At 38.4% G+C, this 22219-nt stretch overlaps 2 protein-coding genes across 3 annotated transcripts in view; one reads left to right on the top strand and one right to left on the bottom strand.

Moving 5' to 3' along the window:
* pcmt (protein-L-isoaspartate (D-aspartate) O-methyltransferase) overlaps nucleotides 1–22219 on the top strand; it is a 623660-nt gene that overhangs the window by 69328 nt on the left and 532113 nt on the right. The window lies entirely within an intron of this gene.
* Nucleotides 1–22219, bottom strand: part of LOC127409895 (mRNA-capping enzyme) — a 202020-nt gene that overhangs the window by 153673 nt on the left and 26128 nt on the right. The window contains exons 2-3 of one of the 2 annotated variants that reach the window (XM_051644850.1): nucleotides 20048–20189; nucleotides 11864–11939 (exon numbers count right to left, since the gene is read on the bottom strand). In XM_051644850.1, coding sequence (XP_051500810.1) covers nucleotides 11864–11939; nucleotides 20048–20114 — 143 coding nt within the window. In that variant the 5' untranslated portion in view covers nucleotides 20115–20189. The remainder of the gene's footprint in view (nucleotides 1–11863; nucleotides 11940–20047; nucleotides 20190–22219) is intronic. The other variant, XM_051644849.1, reaches the window with a different exon arrangement.

The following is a 22219-nucleotide window of genomic DNA, read 5'->3' as shown; positions in this document are numbered from 1 at the left end:
TAAGATGGGCCCGCTAGAAAATATTGACTTGACCAACACAAAATAGGTATTTTTGGAAAGCTTAGAAGCTCAATTTTCCAATGCATGCAGGCATTATGACCAAAACTGAACAAGTGCTTTGAAATCTAAAGACAAATAAGAAGTAATCCGTTTTCATAATTAATAAAAAAATAATAATATTTAAATAAAGAAAAAAAATTGCACTGTACATATTATTGCAATCAGTAAAAACATCAAACGGATCAAATAGAATGTGTCATATGTTTTTGGAAAGCTCTTAAAGAGTAGAATACAACAAGCATATTTGTTTTACTCACAAATACAAATATAGCGAGTAATAGCTAAGTATGTCTTTGATAATTATGCTGGTGTTGCGTTTTCTTATTACTTAACGAAAAATAAACTGAACATAAAATATCACATACCATTACTAAAATCATGTCTGCATGCTATGCATACCTTTAGTCATTGTTGTTTTTGCATGTGTAATTAGTTCTTATGTACAATTATCATGTTTTTATCATGTTTGGAGAGGCTTTTGGACACTATGATAAATAATTTTTGTAATGCTATGACTTCTGATTGCTTTGTCATATTACCTCAGATACAGTTGACATGATTGTGGTTTTTGGAGCCACCTTATTTACACCCAGAGATATATAATGTCAAATAAGAAAAAGAAGAAAAAAGTACATTTCTGGCTCAATAATTTTTTATTTTTTTTTCAGCAGTTTCTTAGGCTGAGAGTCTCAGAATGTATTATAATCTACATTAAAAAATGTGAAACATTTTCTTTACAATGATACCAAACACTTGACCCTCCTTGGGTTTTTTTTTTTTTTTTTGTCGAGTTATAGGCCTTTAATTTTGGGTATGCCACTGAAACAGGAAATCTTTAAAAACACCTTCAGAGCTTAAAGGGTTAATGTTACCAAGAACTGCATAGGTCCAACAATATGCTAAATTATTAAATAAAAATGTAAATATGTAAATTTGTAAAACAACAGGAGAAGGCTGTTAAACGACTCCATGACAGCTTCTTCCCCCAAGCAATCAGACTTCTGAACTCTTGATCTCCCACGATCAAAATACATCAGCACTGCACTTTATTACCCTTACTCTTATATCTCACACCGGACTGTCATAAATTATATTATTATTATATTATATTCTCTCTTAACAACTGACTATCAACCGACAGCCTGAATGTCAATACAGTACAATACTGTACATTCTATATATACTATATATACATTTTTTATATATTTTTATTTTGTATTTTTATTGAATAATGTGTATCTATATAGTGCGTATTGTATACTGTACAGTGTATGTTATTATTTGTATATTGTTGAGTGTAATTATGTGTATATCAGATGTTTAAATTGTGCTGTGTTAATTTGATGTTATTGTAAATTGGTACTGTCTCATCACTGTCACGACTGCTATGTTGATCGGAACTGCACCCAAGAATTTCACACACCATTGCACTTGTGTATATGGCTGTGTGACAATAAAGTGATTTTATTTTATTTTATTTGATTTGATTTAAACACTTTGCACGATGAAATAATCGACTACATAATGTTGATTATTTTTTTGATAAATTGTGCAGTCCTATTATCAGCTTCCAATATTGATAAAAGCCAATCAATTAAAATAAATGAGAGAAGAGTATGTAAGTTTTACCCATGATTCTCTGATGGTAGAGTCTACCCCAAAGAACACCCCTGTGGTCACATAAAATAATACATATACACAAACAATAAAATAAAAAATAAATAAAAATAAATAAAAAAATAAAATATATAATAAACATACATAGTTAAACTAAACATCTCCCTCCTCATCCCTTCCTCTAGAGTCCTCCAAAACTGCCAAATACCTACCCCACTTCTTGAAAAATAAGTCCTCCAGCCCCAGCCTTCCATCTATCATTTTCTCATAAGCCGCCACCCTCACCATCTCCACACACCACTCCGGAAATGGTGGCGCTCCGTCTGATTTCCATCCCCTTAAAATAATTTGTCTACCGATCATCACACAGGACAGAATCACATTTTTTATATATTTGTCGCCCAAATTTATAACTTCCCCATCGCCCAAAATGCAAAGTCTAGGGCAAAGTAAAATTTGAGTGCCCGGAATGTCATGCAAATAATTCTGAATCTTTAACCAAAAATCTTGGATCTTAACGCATCCGCAAAAAACATGGGCTGTGTCTCCAACGTCTGATTGGCATCACCAGCAGGTGGGTGTGTCTTTAAGACCAAGCCTATATAATCTAGAGGGGGTCCAATAAAATCTATGTAAAATCTTAAATTGCATAAGGCGAACCCTTGCATCTCTAGATGCAGACTTGACATGAAAGCTCCATCCCCCATACTCTGAATTAACAGGGAGTAGTACACTGATGCCTCATGACCTTTTCCAAAAGCCGCAATCACCTCTCCCAGAGCATCTGCCTCCTTAGGGGGGTGTGTGCTACTCCCAAAAATAGTACAAAGCAGGTGGCGCAATTGTACATACCTATAAAACTGAGGTCTGGGGATCCCAAAATGTTGGACCAAGTTTTCAAACGATCTCAACACTCCACTCTCATATAGGTCACCGAGTGTAGCAACCCCCCTCACAATCCACTCTGGCCAGCAGAAAGGGGACTTGCCAATACATAATCTCGGGTTCTGCCATATGCTCGCGGCAACATTTAAATAAGTGTCCAATTTAAACAATCTGGATACTTTAGTCCATACCGAGTGTAAATGCGAAATAACGGGGTGAAACTTAACTTTTCCAATTAGTTTGATAGAGATGCTTTGTAATGGAGAAATAGGGGCAAGAACTGCCAGTTCAATAACAAACCAGGGAGGGGCTCTCTCAGGTGGAAGTGACCAATGAGCCAAATGTCTGAGACTGAACGCATAGTAATAAAACAAAATTTAATAATGTAACTTATTAAAATGCAATCTAGGACGTTTACCATTCCAAATGAAGGACTTCGCTATGCTAACGAATTGCTTGAAATAAGAGAGGGGGACATCTACAGGTAGGGACTGTAGCAGGTAGTTAAATTTTGGAATACAATTCATTTTAATAACATTAACCTTTCCAATCATCGATAAATGTAATGAAGCCCACCTGCCCACATCGCTCGAAAATCTTTTTATTAAAGGGTCAAAATTGACACTAACTAAATCAGACAAATTTGCTGGGAATAAAATCCCCAAATACTTAATACCCTGTTTGGGCCATTGCAAGGCACCCGGCTGAAAAGCCGCTACTGGACAGTACACTGTCAGAGCCAAAGCTTCGGATTTAGACCAATTAACTTTGTATCCTGAGAACTTGGAAAAGGAAATAATAATTCTGTGGAGGCAAGGCATAGATCTAGTAGGTTCAGAGACAAATAATAAAATATCATCTGCGTAAAGCAGAAGCTTATGCGCCACACCTCCCGCAACCACCCCTGGAAAATCATCTTCCCTTCTTATCGCAGCTGCTAATGGTTCCAGCGCAAGACAGAACAATAATGGGGAAAGAGGGCAGCCCTGCCGAGTGCCCCTATTCAGAGTAAAATAATCAGAAATTAATCCATTTGTTTGTACCGCTGCTACAGGGTGTTTATAAAGTAAGTTAATCCAAACAATAAATGTACTCCTGAACCCATACATTTCCAAAATCTTAAAAAGATAATCCCATTCTACCATATCAAATGCCTTTTCGGTGTCAAGTGAGATGGCAGCGACCAGAGTCTGATCATTCGCCACTGACCACATAATATTGATGAGACACATGATGTTATCAGAAGAGCTGCGGCCCCGAATAAATCCCAACTGATCTATATGTATAAGAGATGTCATAACCTTACTTAATCAGTTAGCCAAAATTTTTGACTATATTTTTACAATCTAGTTGGATCAGGGAGATTGGACGGTAACTTTTACACTTGCTTGGATCTTTGTCCTTTTTAAGAATCAGACTGAGCCGGGCTTGTGTCATGGTTGCGGGAAGCTTTCCGTTCTTTAATGATACAGTATAAACTTCTAACAAAAGTGGAGCCAGTTCTGTAGCATAGGATCTAAAAAATTCAGTGGCAAAACCATCTGGCCCCGGAGACTTGCCAGTAGGTAGGGACTTAATTACCTCGTCAAGCTCCTCCAAAGGTTATCTTAGAATCAAGAGAGTTTTTTTGCTCAATCGTCAGTTTAGGAAGATCTAATGGTTCCACAAAGTTTCTAATATCTTCATCAGTAGACGAAGACGTGGAATTATAAAGTTCAATATAGAACTCTTTAAAGGCATTATTAATATCAATGGCTGAGGTAAAAATTTCACCACCAGTGGATTTCACTGAGAGAATGATAGAAAGAGACTCTCTCTGCATTATATATCTAGCCAAAAGCTTCCCTGCTTTGTCCCCCGACTCAAAGTATGACTGTCTTGCTCTGAATAACCAAAACTCCACTTTCTGCGACAAAACAGTATTATATCTATATTTCAGTTGGTTCAATTCTCTGAGGCCATCAGATGACATACGGCGCTTCAGCTCTGCCTCTGCACTTTTAATATTCTCTTCCAACTCCACAAGTTCTCGTGCTTTGGATTTTTTGGTGAATGAGGCATACTGTATGATCCGACCCCTAAGAACCGCCTTAAGTGCCTCCCAAGCCACGCCCACAGAGGATACTGAGGACCAGTTGGTCTCCATATAAACATTGATTTCAGTCTTTAACATTTGTTGGAAATCAGGATTTTGCAAAAGGGACACATTAAGGTGCCAACTATATGATTTATTTTTCTCCGTATGTGGCACCACCTCTAAACTCACCAGGACATGATCTGAGACTAAGATATTTCCAATTGAGCAATCAACAACAGATGAAATGAGGGATTTGGATATAAAAAAAAAAATCTATTCTAGAATAAATCTTATGGACTGATGAAAAAAATTGTAGGTGCTACTGGTTGTTTAAATCAGTTTTACTAACAGAAAAAATCAATAATTAATTGTTATCAATTATGGAATAATCAAATAACAATTAAATAACTAAATAGTAATTAAATGGAATTTAATTCATTAAACTCTATTCTCGGGGCACCACTCTTTGAAAAGAAAAAAATGATAGCAAGTTACTGATTGAGTCTCATAAAACAAAATCTACCCTGTAGGTTGAGTATCTTAATTGTTAATCAAAATAATCAAAAAAGGGAAAAACTAGTTAAATTATTGGTATACAAATCCAACAGTAATCTAGTTACAGTTAGTTTCTAACACCAATAACATAATAGTTCTCTGAGGTAACTTGGGAGTTCTTCACGTGGCAGAGGTTGGCTTCAACACAACATTCAAACAAAAACAAACAGGAGTACTTATTATAATACAACAAGATTTATTATAATCAAGCAGTAGTGAACACAGCCAATACTATCCGAATATAATCCAAAAATAAAATCAAGGATATCCTAAGCTACCAGTGGAGCTATATGCTAGTGTGTGTGTGTGTGTCCAGGTGTGGTAACAAAGGAATCAAAATGGAGGATCAGGTTCAAAATGGAGGGTTAAATCCAAAATGGAGCTAATACCACGTGCGGGTGGAAATGAGCGGACACACAAAGGAACTGACGAAACAGGCAGGAGAATTTGGTTCACCAGCCAGTGAACACACCCAATACTATCCGAATATATTCCAAAAATAAAATCAAGGAAATCCTAAACAAACAGTGGAGCTATATGCTAGTGTGTGTGTGTGTGTGTGTGTGTCCAGGTGTGGTAACAAAGGAATCAAAATGGAGGATCAGATTCAAAATGGAGGGTTAAGTCCAAAATGGAGCTGATACCACATGCGGTGGAAATGAGCGGACACACAAAGGAACTGACGAAACAGGCGGGAGAATTTGGTTCACCAGCCTGAGTCGAACACAAACCGAGGCGCCGCTCACTCAATGAATATCAGTGAGAGAGAGAGAGAATGAGAGAGAGGAAAAATCCATGCAGTTTAGTTAAGGGTAACCGCTCGTAACAGCGGGACTGAATTACTAGTTCAAATCACTCAACAAAACAAACGTAACCCCAAAAGAAACTAAAACAAATCTCCCAACTCAAAGCAGCGAGCAGAGTTTAACAAACAAAAATATACTCAAAACATCAGCATTTAGAATCAAAAATACGATTTAGATTCACAAGAAAAATCACAGTTTCTAAACTAAATCTGCCCAGATATCAATCCTTACTTGGGAAATCCTGTGTGATTTCAGTAGGTTTGTCCGTTGGAATTCCTGTTGCATTGAGCGGTCAGGAGAAACGGTCTGGGTGGTTCCTTGTCTTACGCTCGTCAGCGAAAAGACGCGTCTCTGCTTTATTCTTCGGATCCAGCGATGGAGAAGAATGCAGAAGGTAGTCAACGTTGAATGAAAAAGAGGGAGAAGGGAAACTGGTCGCCTTTCCGTTTTTCAAAACAAATTCACTGTTGCTTTACAGTGAAACTGAACCGGTTGATATAAGTATACAATATGACTTGAACAAAGCTAAGTTAATCTTCCTCTACCGTGGCCAAATGGTGAGGTTAGAAAAACGTGGTCTCTTTGTTCTCAGTCCAAACGGAGGGAAAACTCCTTCAGTACGTGCACAGTACAGATGTCCCTTAACAGCCAGGCAGAGCTTAGCACAGAGAGCCCGAAATTCATCTGTCCGCGGGTTTCGTTGACGAGATGAAGTCATCGGTCGTAGGCCGCTCAACCAATGGCGTTTGAGACTGGGTCCATGGGCGGGACTTCGCATCCAGTTGTGAATTTGTGAAGGATCCTGGGAAACTGAGTTCAATGTCTATCCTTTTGATCATAGAACAAAGGGCCATGTGGTCTCTGCTGCCATTTTAAGTGGGCCAAGGCCCTACAAAATGTATAGTCCCTACCAGATGGGTTTAAAAGTCTACAAATATCCGTAAGAGCAAGATTTTTACACATCCTGTGAAGCATCAATGTTGCTCTAGGGGGTTTACACACTTTTGCTTCACTGTGATCAAGGACTGAGTCCATCAAAAGATTAAAGTCTCCTCCCAATATTATATCATGAGGGGTGCCAGCGACTTGCAACATCCCTCAAGATCTATAAAAAAAGCCCTGATCATCAGCGTTAGGTGCGTAAATATTAGCCAAAATCAACCTTTGCCCTTGAATTTCAGCTGATACAATAATGACTCTTCTTAATTTATCTTTAGTCTGTTGAGACATTTGAATTGTAGATGTTTATTTACCAATATAATGACTCCCTTGCTCTTACTTGAGCCAGCACTAAAAAAAAATGTCCACCCCATATCTTCCCAAATTGTTCAGCTTCCTGCGGGGAAAGATGCATTTCTTGAAGAAACACTATATCATATTTCTTACGTTTAAGAAAAGTAATAACCTTCCTTCTTTTAATGGGGTGCCCCAACCCATTCACATACCATGTGGTTTGTTGAACAAACACAATGCTCACAGTCAATCCAAAATGTTATTGAACCTCAAACCTGAATGTTAAACAAAGAAAAAGTGAGCTTTGTCTTTATCAGGGGAATATATAAGTGTGCACAATTATTAGGCAACTAAATTACAAAAAAAAAAAAAGAAATCTCCCAACTCAATTGTTTATTCTCAATTTTTAGAGTAGGTGCAACAAATAAGTAACACAAAATGACAATTAAATAACATTTTTGGCCTTTCAAAAATATTCAGTGACCAATATAGCCACCCTTCTTTTCAATAACTGCAATGAGTCATCAATCCATGGAGCCTGTCAGTTTCTTGATCTGTTCACGATCAACTTTCACTGAAGCAGCAACCACAGCCTCCCAAATACTGTTCAAAGAAGTGTATTGTCTTCCCTCACTGTAAATCTCACATTTGAGAAGGGCCCACAAGTTCTCAGTAGGATTTAAGTCAGGTGAGGAAGGGGGCCAATTCATTATTTGGGCATCTTTGAGGCCCTTGCTGGCTAGCCAAGCAGTGGAGTACTTGGATGCATGTGATGAAGCATTGTCCTGCATAAAGATCATAGCCTTCTTAAATGCTGAGGAATTCTTCCGCTGCTTGATGAAAGTACTTTCTAGAAACTGGCAGTAGGTTTGATAGTTGAGTTTCAGTCCATCTTCAACTCGAAAAGGTCCAACTACCTCATCCTTAATGATAGCAGCCCATACCAGTACCCCTCCGCCACCTTGCTGGCACCTGACTTGAAGTGGTGCCCTGTGTCCATTAGTGATCCAGCCATGGGCCCATCCATCTGGTCCATCAAGAGTCACTCTCATTTCATCGGTCCATATAACATTTGAAAAATCTGTCCATGTATTTCTTTGCCCAATCTTGATGCTTCAACTTGTGAATATATTCAGAGGCGGTCGTGTTTCAGCCTTCTTGACCTTGGCCATGTCTCAGAGCACTTGGCACCTTGTACTTCTGGACACTCCAGGTAGGTTGCAGTTCTGGAATATGGTAGCATTGGAGAATAATGGGTTCCTGATAGCTTCACGCTTAATTCTTCTCAAGTCTTTTGCAGTTAATTTGCACCTTTTCTTCTCCATGCGTTTTTTTGCGCCCCGTTGACTATTCGCAACAAAACGTTTGATTGTCCGGTGGTCATGCCTCAATAGTTTAGCTATTTCAAGAGTGTTGCATCCATCTGAAAGGCATTTTACAATATTTGACTTTTCAGTGTCAGTTAAATCTCTTTTTTGGCCCATTTTACCTGAGGTAATGAAGCTGCCTAATAATTATGCACACCTTGATATAAGGTGTTAGTCACTTTTGCCACACCCTCCCTCATGACACAAATACATACCACCTGAAAATGATTGAATCCAATAAGCATTCAAGTTTATATGGTTTGGAGTTGGAAAATGTGCATGGAAATAATGATAAGATCAAAATACTGATTTGCCTAATAATTGGGCACGCAGTGTGTGTATGTACTTATGTTCATACGTGTTGTTGCATTGTACTTACATTTAAAGTAGCTGCATTTAATTACATCTGTAGTTACACTGATAACCTTACCCCTAAACCTAACCCTACCCCAACCCTTACCCTAAACCCTAGGCCTATTCCTACTCTTAACCCTAACTGTACCTCAATAGCAGCAAATGTGAATTTTATAAGAATGTTGCAGCACAACATGTATTTACACAGTAAGAACATTGTATTGTATGTACTTTAATGTTAGTACATAGTAGTTAGACACCTAATATAAAGTGGGACCGAAAACTATACCATTTACTGTTGACGCCAAAGGCCATATATCCAATCTCCCAAACTCTACAGTATTTTGGCACAAATTAATCCACCATTTGGTAGAATTTAGTTAATTAGACAGATGTAAACATGGAGAGGTTTTGTGTGTGTGATGCCCTCATCCATGAAACTATGAACCCAGACTACATTAAATACAGGTTCACTTGCAGTGGGGATAAACATTTGCAAAGTGAATTACAGTTGAAGTCATTAGTTTATATACACCTTAGCCAAATACATTTAAATTCTGTTTTTCACAATTCCTGACATTTAATCGTAGAAAATATTCCCTGTCTTAGCTCACTTAGGATCACTACTTTATTTTAAGAATGTGAGATGTCCGTGCCGAGTGACTCCAGTCAGGCTTCCTAAGCAACCAAATGGCCCGGATGCTAGGGTGGGTAGAGTCACGTTGGGTTAACCTCCTCGTGGATGCTATAATGTGGTTCTCGCTCTTGGTGGGGCGCGTGGTGAGTCTTGTGTGGATGCCGCGGAGAATAGCGTGAGCCTCCACACGCACCAAGTCTCAGCGGTAACGTGCTCAACAAGCCACATGATAAGATGCAGAGGCAACTGAGATTCGTCCTCCGCCACCTGGATTGAGGCGAGTCACTACGCCACCACGAGGACTTAGAGCATATTGAGAATTGGAAATGTCAAAAAAATTGAGGAGAAAAGGAGAGAAAAAGGAGAAAAAATTCACGGTTGGGATGGTGTTCTTCAGCTTGCAAGCCTCACCCTTTTCCTCCGAACATAATGATGGTCATTATGGCCAAACATATACATTTTTGTTTCATCAGACAAGAGGACATTTCTCCAAAAAGTAAGATCTCTGTCCCCATGTGCACTTGCAAACTGTAGTCTGGCTTTTTTATGGCGGTTTTGGAGCAGTGGCTTCTTCCTTGCTGAGCAGCCTTTCAGGTTATGTCGATATAGGACTCGTTTCACTGTGGATATAGATACTTGTCTACCTGTTTCCTCCAGCATCTTCACATGGTCCTTTGCTGTTGTTCTGGGATTGATTTGCACTTTTCGTACCAAACTACGTTCATCTCTAGGAGACAGAATGCGTCGTGGTACCTTCAGGCATTTGGAAATTGCTCCCAAGGATGAACCAGACTTATGGAGGTCCACAATTTTTTGGCTGATTTCTTTTGATTTTTCCATGATGTCAAGCAAAGAGGCACTGAGTTTGAATGTAGGCCTTAAAATACATCCACTGGTACACCTCCAATTCAGTACACCTCCTATCAGAAGCTAATTGGCTAATTGTGTAAAGGCTTGACATCATTTTCTGGAATTTTCCAAGCTGCTTAAAGGCACAGATAACTTAGTGTAAGTAAACTTCTGACCCACTGGAATTGTGATATAGTCAATTAAAAGTGAAACAATCTGTCTGTAAACAATTGTTGGAAAAATTACTCATGTCATGCACAAAGATGTCCTAAATGATTGTCAAAACTATAGTTTGCTAATAATAAATCTGTGGAGTGGTTAAAAAATGAGTTTTAATGACTTCAACCTAAGTGTATGTAAACTTCTGACTTCAACTGTATTGGCTGCCAAGAGCCTGAACCATAAAAATGTATTAGACATTTAAGAAAAAAATAGTCAATTTTACTATTCAGCAAATGTCATTCAACTAATGTGCGTTGTCAGGCAGACATATCTTAATATGTTAATAAATTATATGTTAATAAATAACTCTTCTAAAGCCCAAAGTATACTTCGGTTTTGACATGATCACTTGGCGTCTGCGTACAGTTGAACGCTTGCCTTTTAAAGTCTACTTCATTTGACTGTGTGTGCATACACAGGTGGCTGGTGCATGAGAGACTGGACTATTTATCTTTAAGAGTTTAGACACATAAACATGTCTTTATATTCCTTCAAACTTAAGTTGCGGATATCTCCTGACCTCTTCACACACGCGCTCATCCTCTGCTGTTATTTCCACATTCGTCTTCTGTTGTTTCGCGGTGATTACATCATCTTCTTACGCTGCTTCGTGACAGCAACAGCTCAACTGTGAGGGTTGCCATCTTGTGGACCCTTAAATGAGTGCAAATAATTCCAGGTACATGCACATACTGTGTGTTTAGAGTTATGGCAGTTAGAAAAAGCGGGCCGCACACGTTCAGTGCTCGAGCACTCGGCTGATGACGAAATTTGAGTCATGCATCTTGTACGCAAATGCCTAACGTTCGTGTCTGACCGAAGTATATTTTTGGCTTAACAGGCTCTTCCAATCAGATGTACTAATTTATTTTTATTATCAGATTCAGTATAATGGCTCTGATTCTTTTGTTTTGAACTCAAGTGTTATCTCTTATTAAACGTCCTAAAAGTTCCAAATAAAAAGAGAAAATAGCAAAAAAAAAAAAAAAAAAAAAAAAGAAAATTGAATTCACAATTTTATCAAAACATGGGCATTACCATTTGGTTATCTAATATATAAAAAAAACTTTGTTGCATTTTCAACAAAAATAACTATATTGAGATATATATACCTTTACTGTGACATAAAATTACTTCTACTGTGACATAAGGTATATTTTCTGCAGGTGTTCATTGGGTGATTGCATGTATGTTATTGTACCTCCAGTCCATTTTCTCCACCAGGTAGGCACATATTAAAAAGCCTGTGCGGTTGAAGCCATGCGTGCAGTGAATGCCTGCGGAAAACACAAAACAACTGAATCACACATCATTCACATAAACCACCCACATACCACACCAATCGCGGCCCTTTGAACGTTTATCTCACCATTATTAAATACTTATGTAGTATATGTGTCTGTGGGTAGAAACGGACCACTGGCTTATGAACCCTAATTATTGTGTTGATTAATGACTAAACAAAAGCCTTTTTGCTCCTCATATGGAAATATTATTAATACATGGCTCTCTAGAACACTTGATTCTGACTGGTCAACTGCTGCATTTGGTGGCGACATATTTCTGAATTATGACCATTGTCTTTGGCAACCCTGTTTGGGGCAATCTATGTTTCATGCATGGCTGTGCTAGCATTCTGTCTCTGATCTCTGACCATGGTCTCTACAAGCAAGCTAATAAAATCATGAATCGTATCAATACTGTTGTCCATGTACAGTTGTGGACAATACAAAAATATTGTCACCCTTGGTAAATAAGAGCAAAGAAGGCTGTGAAAAAGATGTCTTAATTGTTCATCCATTAACTTTCATTCAAAATATTCACAAAAAATCTAACCTTTAATTGAAGTAAACTACTTTACTACTTTTTTTAAACTCATTTTAAAAAGTTTTGTACACCTGGGTGACTAGGAACATAAAATTGTTCAGCCATGACTTCCTGTTTCACAGGGTTATAAATATTAGGTAACACACAAGCCAAGTTCCTTTAGTCATCCATCACAATGGGTAAGACCAAAGAATAAAGTTCTGATGTGCGGCAAAAGGTTGTTGAGCTTTACAAAATGGGAAGTAGCTATAAGAAAATAGCTAAAGCATTGAAAATGACTATTTCCATCATCAGGGCAATAATTAAGTTCAAATCAAATCAACAAATCAACAATGATGTTAAGAATCAGCCTGGAAGAGGACGTGTGTCTATATTGTCTCCACGCATGGTGAGGATGTTTCGAGTGGCCAAAAATTTGCCAAGGACCACAGCTGGAGAACTGCAGATATTAGAAAGTCTCCAAAACTACAATCAGACATCACCTACATCACACAAAAGCCTCTGCTCTCATCCAACAACGTGTCTTCAGTTTGCCAGACACTACTGGAACTTCAAATCAGATAAAACAAAAATAGAGCTTTTTGGCAGCAGAGATGAGTTTGGCGCACAGAGAGGTAATGTACCTCATGCCCATATGGAAAAGTACCTCATGCCCACTCTTAAATATGGTGGTGGATCTTTACCGTTGTGGGGGTGTTTTTATGCCAGAGGTGCTGGATATCTTGTTCGGATACATGACATCATGGACTATCAAATACCAACAGATAAAAAATCAAAACCTGACTGCCTCTGCCAGAAAGCTTAAAATGGGCCCTGGTTGGATCTTCCAGCCAGACAATGATCCAAAACACATATCAAAATTAACACAAAAATGGTTCACTGACCACAAAATCAAGGTTCTGCCATGCCCATCCCAGTCCCCTGACCTGAACCCCATAGGACATTTGTGGGTTGAACTGAAGAAGAGAGTCCACCAGAATGGACCTCAGAATTTGAAGGATCTGGAGAGATTCTTTATGGAGGAATGGTATCAGATCCCTTGCCATGTGTTCTCCAACCTCATTAGGCATTAAAGGAGAAGACACAGAGCTGTTATCTTGGCAAAGGGAGGTTGCACAAAGTATTGAATAAAAGGGTGGCAATAATTGTGCCACACATACAGGTGCATCTCAATAAATTAGAATGTCGTGGAAAAGTTCATTTATTTCAGTAATTCAACTCAAATTGTGAAACTCGTGTATTAAATAAATTCAATGCATACAGACTGAAGTAGTTTAAGTCTTTGGTTCTTTTAATTGTGATGATTTTGGCTCACATTTAACAAAAACCCACCAATTCACTATCTCAAAAAATCAGAATACATCATAAGACCAATAAAAAAAACATTTTTAGTGAATTGTTGGCCTTCTGGAAAGTATGTTCATTTACTGTATATGTACTCAATACTTGGTAGGGGCTCTTTTTGCTTTAATTACTGCCTCAATTCGGCGTGGCATGGAGGTGATCAGTTTGTGGCACTGCTGAGGTGGTATGGAAGCCCAGGTTTCTTTGACAGTGGCCTTCAGCTCATCTGCATTTTTTGGTCTCTTGTTTCTCATTTTCCTCTTGACAATACCCCATAGATTCTCTATGGGGTTCAGGTCTGGTGAGTTTGCTGGCCAGTCAAGCACACCAACACCATGGTCATTTAACCAACTTTTGGTGCTTTTGGCAGTGTGGGCAGGTGCCAAATCCTGCTGGAAAATTAAATCAGCATCTTTAAAAAGCTGGTCAGCAGAAGGAAGCATGAAGTGCTCCAAAATTTCTTGGTAAACGGGTACAGTGACTTTGGTTTTCAAAAAGCACAATGGACCAACACCAGCAGATGACATTGCACCTCAAATCATCACAGACTGTGGAAACTTAACACTGGACTTCAAGCAACTTGGGCCATGAGCTTCTCCACCCTTTCTCCAGACTCTAGGACCTTGGTTTCCAAATGAAATACAAAACTTGCTCTCATCTGAAAAGAGGACTTTGGACCACTGGGCAACAGTCCAGTTCTTCTTCTCCTTAGCCCAGGTAAGACGCCTCTGGCATTGTCTGTGGTTCAGGAGTGGCTTAACAAGAGGAATACAACAACTGTAACCAAATTCCTTGACACGTCTTTGTGTGGTGGCTCTTGATGCCTTGACCCCAGCCTCAGTCCATTCCTTGTGAAGTTCACCCAAATTCTTGAATCGATTTTGCTTGACAATCCTCATAAGGCGGTTCTCTCGGTTGGTTGTGCATCTTTTTCTTCCACACTTTTTCCTTCCACTCAACTTTCTGTTAACATGCTTGGATACAGCACTCTGTGAACAGCCAGCTTCTTTGGCAATGAATGTTTGAGGCTTACCCTCCTTGTGAAGGGTGTCAATGATTGTCTTCTGGACAACTGTCAGATCAGCAGTCTTACCCATGATTGTGTAGCCTAGTGAACCAAACTGAGAGACCATTTTGAAGGCTCAGGAAACCTTTGCAGGTGTTTTGAGTTGATTATCTGATTGGCATGTCACCATATTCTAATTTTTTGAGATAGTGAATTGGTGGGTTTTTGTTAAATGTGAGCCAAAATCATCACAGTTAAAAGAACCAAAGACTTAAACTACTTCAGTCTGTGTGCATTGAATTTATTTAATACACGAGTTTCACAATTTGAGTTGAATTACTGAAATAAATGAACTTTTCCACGACATTCCAATTTATTGAGATGCACCTGTATATTTGACAAAAACATTTGTTTTTGGTAAAACTTGTGTTGTTTGTGATTGTTTGATATCCATTAGAGCAGACCGGCCCTACACATGGTTTAATGTAGCCCGTGGCTCATTTATCCTAAAAGCGTTTTTTTTTTTCATTGGATATTTCAGTTATCTTGCACTGGGACCTAACGTGCCTACACAAGCGTTTAACATGTTCAGGGTTGCCAGATAATTTGAGATTTATACTTGTGCAAATTGGAAATATCCCACCTAATGTTATACAGTTGTGCTCAAAAGTTTGCATACCCTTGGAGAATTGGTAATATATGTACCATTCTTAAAGAAAACATAAGTGAACAGGCAAAACACATTTCTTTTATTTCTTATGGGATTCATATTTAACTGAAGGTTATAACAGAATGGCACAATCATAAAACAAAACATGGCAACAAAAAAAAATTAAATGACCCCTGTTCAAAAGTCTGCATACCCTTAGTTCTTAATTCTGTGTATTGCCCCCTTTAGCATCAATGACAGCGTGCAGTCTTTTGTAATAGTTGTCTATGAGGCCCCAAATTCTTGCAGGTGGTATAGCTGCCCATTCATCTTGGCAAAATGCCTCCAGGTCATGCAAAGTCTTTGGTCGTCTTGCATGAACTGCACGTTTGAGATCTCCCCAGAGTGGCTCGATGATATTAAGGTCAGGAGACCGTGATGGCCACTCCAGAACATTCACCTTTTTCTGCTGTAACCACTGGAGGGTCAACTTGGCCTTGTGCTTACGGTCATTGTCGTGCTGGAAAGTCCAAGAGCCTCCCATGCGCAGCTTTTGTACAGAAGAATGTAAATTGTCTGCGAGTATTTTCTGAAAACACGCTGCATTCATCTTGCCATCAATTTTCACAAGATTCCCCATGCCTTTAGAGCTCACCCCCCCCCACCCCAAACCATCAGTGAGCCACCACCATGTTTATATAGTGGGGATGGTATTCTTTTCACTATAGGCCTTGTTGACCCCTCTCCAAACATAGCGCTTATGGTTGTGACCATAAAGCTCTATTTTGGTCTCGTCACTCCAAATTACAGTGTGCCAGAAGCTGTGAGGCATGTCAAGGTGTTGTCGGGCATACTGTAACCAGGCTTTTTTGTGGCATTGGCACAATAAAGGCTTCTTTCTGGCAACTCGACCATGCAGCTCATTTTTGTTCAAGTATCGTCGTATTGTGCTCCTTGAAACAACCACACCATCTTTTTCCAGAGCAGCCTGTATTTCTCCTGAGGTTACCTGTGGGTTTTTCTTTGTATCCTGAACAATTCTTCTGGCAGTTGTGGCTGAAATCTTTCTTGGTCTACCTGACCTTGGCTTGGTATCAAGAGATCCCTGAATTTTCCACTTCTTAATAAGTGATTGAACAGTACTGACTGGCATTTTCAAGGCTTTGGATATCTTTTTATATCCTTTTCCATCTTTATAAAGTTCCATTACCTTGTTACGCTGGTCTTTTGACAGTTCTTTTCTGCTCCCCATGGCTCAGTATCTAGCCTGCTCAGTGCATCCACGTGAGAGCTAACAAACTCATTGACTAATTATCTGTTATATAATCTGTTATCATTATGATTTAAAAAGAAGCCAAACAACTACGTGATAATAAATGGCTTCATATGATCACTATCCTTAAATAAAAGATTCAAAATCAATGGCAAAATTTCACAATTTCTGCCAGGGTATGCAAACTTTTGAGCTGCACTTATGTTGTGCAAACTAGCAACCATGCACGCAAGTTCGCTCTTTCTAGCTCTTGCTTTCCCCATTGAACAAACTTAGCAATCTCTAGTGCAATATTCTGCTCAAGGAAAAAAGTGTTCTACACCCACTCTGTGCCCATTCTTGAGGATGCTTGGTTTGGTGCTACTAAGTTTGCAGGTAAACCTTCTCAGTGATGAAATTAAATATAAAAGTAGATCTCGGCATCACTGACACGCAGAGGGGTAATCATTGACATGCGAGCAAAAGCAAGCGAGAGAAGAATATGTATTTTTTTTATTTGTGAGAATTTAGAAATGTTGAAGTCCCCTCACATCTGTATGTTAATCTAACTCTTGCAGTAATCATTTATCATAGTCATGCAGCCTGTTTTATTCAGTTGTGTGCTGAATGGAAAGTCAAACCATTGACGTGACCTGCATCATGACCCTTTTAGCATGTAAACGGGTAATATTTTGGGAATAAGTAAACATGCCCACTTTGTGACAAACATTAAAAGTTCTACAAATTTTCCTTTTTTTTTTTTTTTTTTTTTTTTTTTAAACAGACCACTGATGTAGAGTGTGTTAAATTGAATAATAAATTAACAGGGAAGTAGAGATGTTAAAATCATTTATAATAAGCTCAGCCTTTCAGTTTTTAATGCCTGATAGAAAAGTGTCTGCCTTTGTAGAGCAATATAATACTTTAGGCAATTGCAGAATAGTCCCGTTAGTCACATATACACTTCAGAAAATTGAGTACACAGCTATTTCTGGGCTTAAAAGATACAAAAACCAAATCATTGCGGAACATTGCATCGCAAAAGGAATACAATGTGGCCCCCCTATGCACTACTTAAAGCCCGATGTGGACCCTTTACAAAAATAGTTTTTTGTGCATTAGAGGATAGATTTTTGTGAATATTTTGAATGGAAGATCAAAAAGCTAAACAATAAAGGCATATTTTTTCTCAGCCTTCTTTGCTCATATTTCCCAAGGGTGCCAATATTTTTGGCCACAATTGCATTTATTTATTTGACAAGATGTCTTGTAATATGCAGGATATAGTACAGTCAGCTGTTCATTATCGCATAAAATAAACACTAGCAGGTTAATCAGGACACTTAACATATATTTGTCTAACCAATACATCAACAAGGCCTATAAACAGCCATTATCTGTTATTATTAAATTTTTGGTTGATAACCTTTCCCATTTGGACAATTAATGTCGCACGGCACACTTTTGTCAGTATAAAGTCTAGCGCATATTGTTTCTTAGTCAAGATCTACCCGATTTCTCCCCAATTTGGAATGCCCAATTACCAATTCACTCTAAGTCCTCATGGTGGCGTAGTGACACACCTCAATCTGGGTAGCAGAGGACGAATCTCAGTTGCCTCCGTGTCTGAGGCCGTAAATCCACGCATCTTATCACTTGACTTGTTGAGCGCGTTACCGCGGAGACGTAGCACGTGTGGAGGCTTCACGCTATTCTCCGCGGCATCCGCGCACAACTCACCACGTGCCACACCGAGAGCGAGAACCACACATTATAGCAGCCATGAGGAGGTTACCCCATGTGACTCTACCCTCCCTAGCAACCGGGCCAATTTGGTTGCTTAGGAGACCTGGCTGGAGTCACTCAGCATGCCCTGGACTCAAACTCAGGACTCCAGAGGTGGTAGTCAGCGTCAATACTCGCTGAGCTACCCAGGACCCCCAAGATCTACCTACTTAAATGTGAAGGGGCTGTCTGACCAACATATAATAAAAAAGGTATAAACATAAACCACGACAAAGTGCAATTGATTCCAGGACCTTTGCAATTACCATACATTTATTAAAGAAGACGCAAGCTAAATGGCAAATGATGGCAAAATGAACAAACTGAACCCACCATAAAGTCTGTGATTGTTGTTAGCTCAAATAATTCCAGAAAAGTAACCTAAGTCAATTTTGATTCATCATCAAATTAGTCTCATATGGGTGCAGCTGTATTGGTTAATTCTGAGATTATGTCCTCAGGCTAAAGGAAAAAATGTCATAAAAGGCAAAAACGAGTTTTATAACACGTGCGCACACACCACAGCTGACCCAGTGACTACATAATCATTTAACAAAACCTTTATATTGTACTTCTGCAAACACTGATTTCTAAGTCACTCCACAGATGTCTGGGTTTGACTGGTGACTGCAGTTCTTTTGGAGGTTTTAAAGGAATAATTATCCCCAAAAAAAAGCAAACTTGGTAACACTTTCTAAGAAGCCCATATTTATAATGCATTGTAAAGGCATTATAATGCATTAGTAATGTCTCATAATACACCTTATTATATGTTATTACTTCTCATAAATAATAGTAACTAACACAATTATAATGCATAATAATAATTACATATTCATAGTTATACCTTAGAGTATAATGCATTATAACACAATCAACATCCAATTTTATCTGCAAAAGTTATAATGCATTATATTCAGTATATTTGTAATATGTACTGTATAATAGGTATGTTTTTCTTATTAACATCCATAAGATATTTTTAAGTGGTCATAAGTCATTACAAGTCATGCTGGAAGTTATATACAGTACACATGCACAAAATAAAAAATAACACACATTCAATGTACATTTCTAGACATTAAGAAAAACACTTGCAAAGCTACAAAGTAAAAATATCAGGAACTACCATTCGAGAAAAAAATATGTAAGTTGATCATGTAGCCAATCTTTCTGGGTGTAGAAACTGATTCTATTCTGCACTCCATTTGATTAACTTTAAGGGGATAGTTCACCCAAAAATGAAAATTCAGTCTTTGTTTACTCACCCCTGTGTTGTTATAACCATATAATACTTTCATTTTGTTAACACAAAGGAAGAAACTGTGAAAAAATTTTGTGCTCAGTGATGTCATAAAATGGCAGTTTATAGTGACCACCTCTTCAAGCTTCAAATGAATGCAAAAGTATAACTGAGTCTAATAATTTATTCCATGAGACATGAGATTATTATGAAACCACACAATAAGGTTTGGTGATAAACCGAAATCGAATATATTATTTAGCTAAAATGTTCACTGACCGTTGATCTCCTGTGTTGATCTCCTGATAGGGCACGAGAGCAACAGTATGCAGCGCCATCGCGACATTGAGGCATTCAAACTCAATTTGTTTTTCTAAAACCTGATCCGCCACAGCAATAGCGACAACAGAACACAACACAGCTGCACACAAAACAGAGAACAGAACTTACTAAACATGTCTGAAGAGACTGAAGTCGAAGAATTTATGCATTTCTATGCCCAGCCTTATTTTTTGGACAGGTGCCAGCTCACAGTGGATGGAGTTACCCGTGCAATGCAGAAAATAGAAAACAAGCGATCGACAGAATGTACCTTCGCTCATCACTGCTGGTTAGGATAAAACTATGATTACCATTGAACATATACCTTTTATCGAGTGTCGTTTTAGCTCTTCATTATTTTCAGAGCTGTATATTTCTATTATTAAGGATAACCATTTATGGTAAGTTGGTGGTTCTGTCTTGAGCCAGGTTATAGTTATCGCTTTCTTCGTAGCTGCAAAGAGTATTTGGAGTAGGTATTTCTGCTCCTTGGATTTCACTGTTTTCATACTGGCCCCAACTATAGCCACCACAGGGTCTCTATTTAATGTTACCCCTAATACTTTATCGGCTGCATCAACCACCTTTTTCCAAAAGATACAGTTTAGGACAGGCCCAAAATATGTGTGAGTGATTAGCCATTGCCTCTCAACACTCTCCAACAGTGGGCCGTTTGGTTAAGAATCATTTTAGAGACCATTATTGGTGTTCTAAAAAATTTTATTAGTATGCAATAGTTCTCCCCCTTACCGCATCTGTTGCAGCCTCCGATAATGTTATAGTTGATGTATCTGGTGTATCATTAGTTTTCAAATATTCCTCAAATTCTTGTCTTATAGAAGATTTAAACTCAGGTTTTCCTAACAGGGAGGTATTCAGTCTCCATCTACTGGATGTGTTTATTTGGCCAACATCCCATATTAGCGATAAAGTAGCATGGTCAGATAGAGAAATACTGTGCATCTCACACTCCCCTACTCTATGAACTTCACCTTTAGACATAAAAAAGTAGTCTATCCTAGAGTATGAAGTGTGAGGATGTAAGTCTCCAAACATCTGAAAAACCCAATTCCTTACAAAAATTCTTAAGGGCTTTGGCCATTGATGTCTGTGATGAGTACGAGGTTGGATATTTGTCTAATAATGTGGACATTGGACAATTAAAGTCTCCCACTACTAGTAGAAGACACTTTGTTCTTTCTACTACAACTCTAAAGGTGTTTTTTATAAATTGTGGTTTATCATTTGGAGCATATACATTACACATGGTCACCCAGACTCCATCTATTGTTCCATTTATTAAGAAATGATCTGCCTTCTTTGTCTTTGAATATTTTAGAGTCTAGATAAAACTGAACCGATCGACACAATAGAATGGCTAACCCTCTCTTATGGCCCAAGGAATGAGAGGAATAGTACACCTGTGAAGCCCATGACTTAGTAAATTTTTTCTGTTCATCATCCGATAAATGTGTTTCCTGTAAATATGCAATAACACAATCCATGCGTTTCAATTGGTCCAAACTTTTTCGTCTTTTAATTGGATTGTACAAACCATTAACGTTACAAGACACTACTTTATATCCCCTCATTTATCTTTTCAGTATGATTATGCCTTAATCCACTTCTCTGAAATTTAATTGTAGGAAACAATGCCTGTCTTACGTCAGTTAGGATCACTGCTTTATTTTAAGAATGTGAAATATCAGGATAATGGTAGAAAGAATGATTTATTTCAGCTTTTATTTCTTTCATCACATTCCCAGTGGGTAAGAAGTTTATATACACTTTGTTAGTATTTGGTAGCATTGCCTTTAAACCATTTAACTTGGGTCAAACGTTTTGGGTAACCTTCCACAAGGTTCTCAAAATAAGTTGCTGGAATTTTGTCCCATTCCTCCAGGATGAACTGGTGTAACTGAGTCAGGTTTGTAGGCCTCTTTGCTCACACACACCTTTTTAGTTCTGCCCACAAATGTTCTATCGGATTGAGGTCAGGGCTTTGTGATGGCTCCTCCAATACCTTGACTTTGTTGTCCTTAAGCCATTTTGCCACAACTTTGGAGGCATGCTTGGGGTCATTGTCCATTTGGAAGACCCATTTGTGACAGAGCTTTAACTGCCTCCAAT

The sequence above is a fragment of the Myxocyprinus asiaticus genome, chromosome 19, assembly GCF_019703515.2.
Source record: "Myxocyprinus asiaticus isolate MX2 ecotype Aquarium Trade chromosome 19, UBuf_Myxa_2, whole genome shotgun sequence".
NCBI lineage: Eukaryota > Metazoa > Chordata > Actinopteri > Cypriniformes > Catostomidae > Myxocyprinus > Myxocyprinus asiaticus.
Note: the sequence above shows the minus strand (reverse complement) of the source record. Positions and strands in the feature narration are given on the sequence as shown.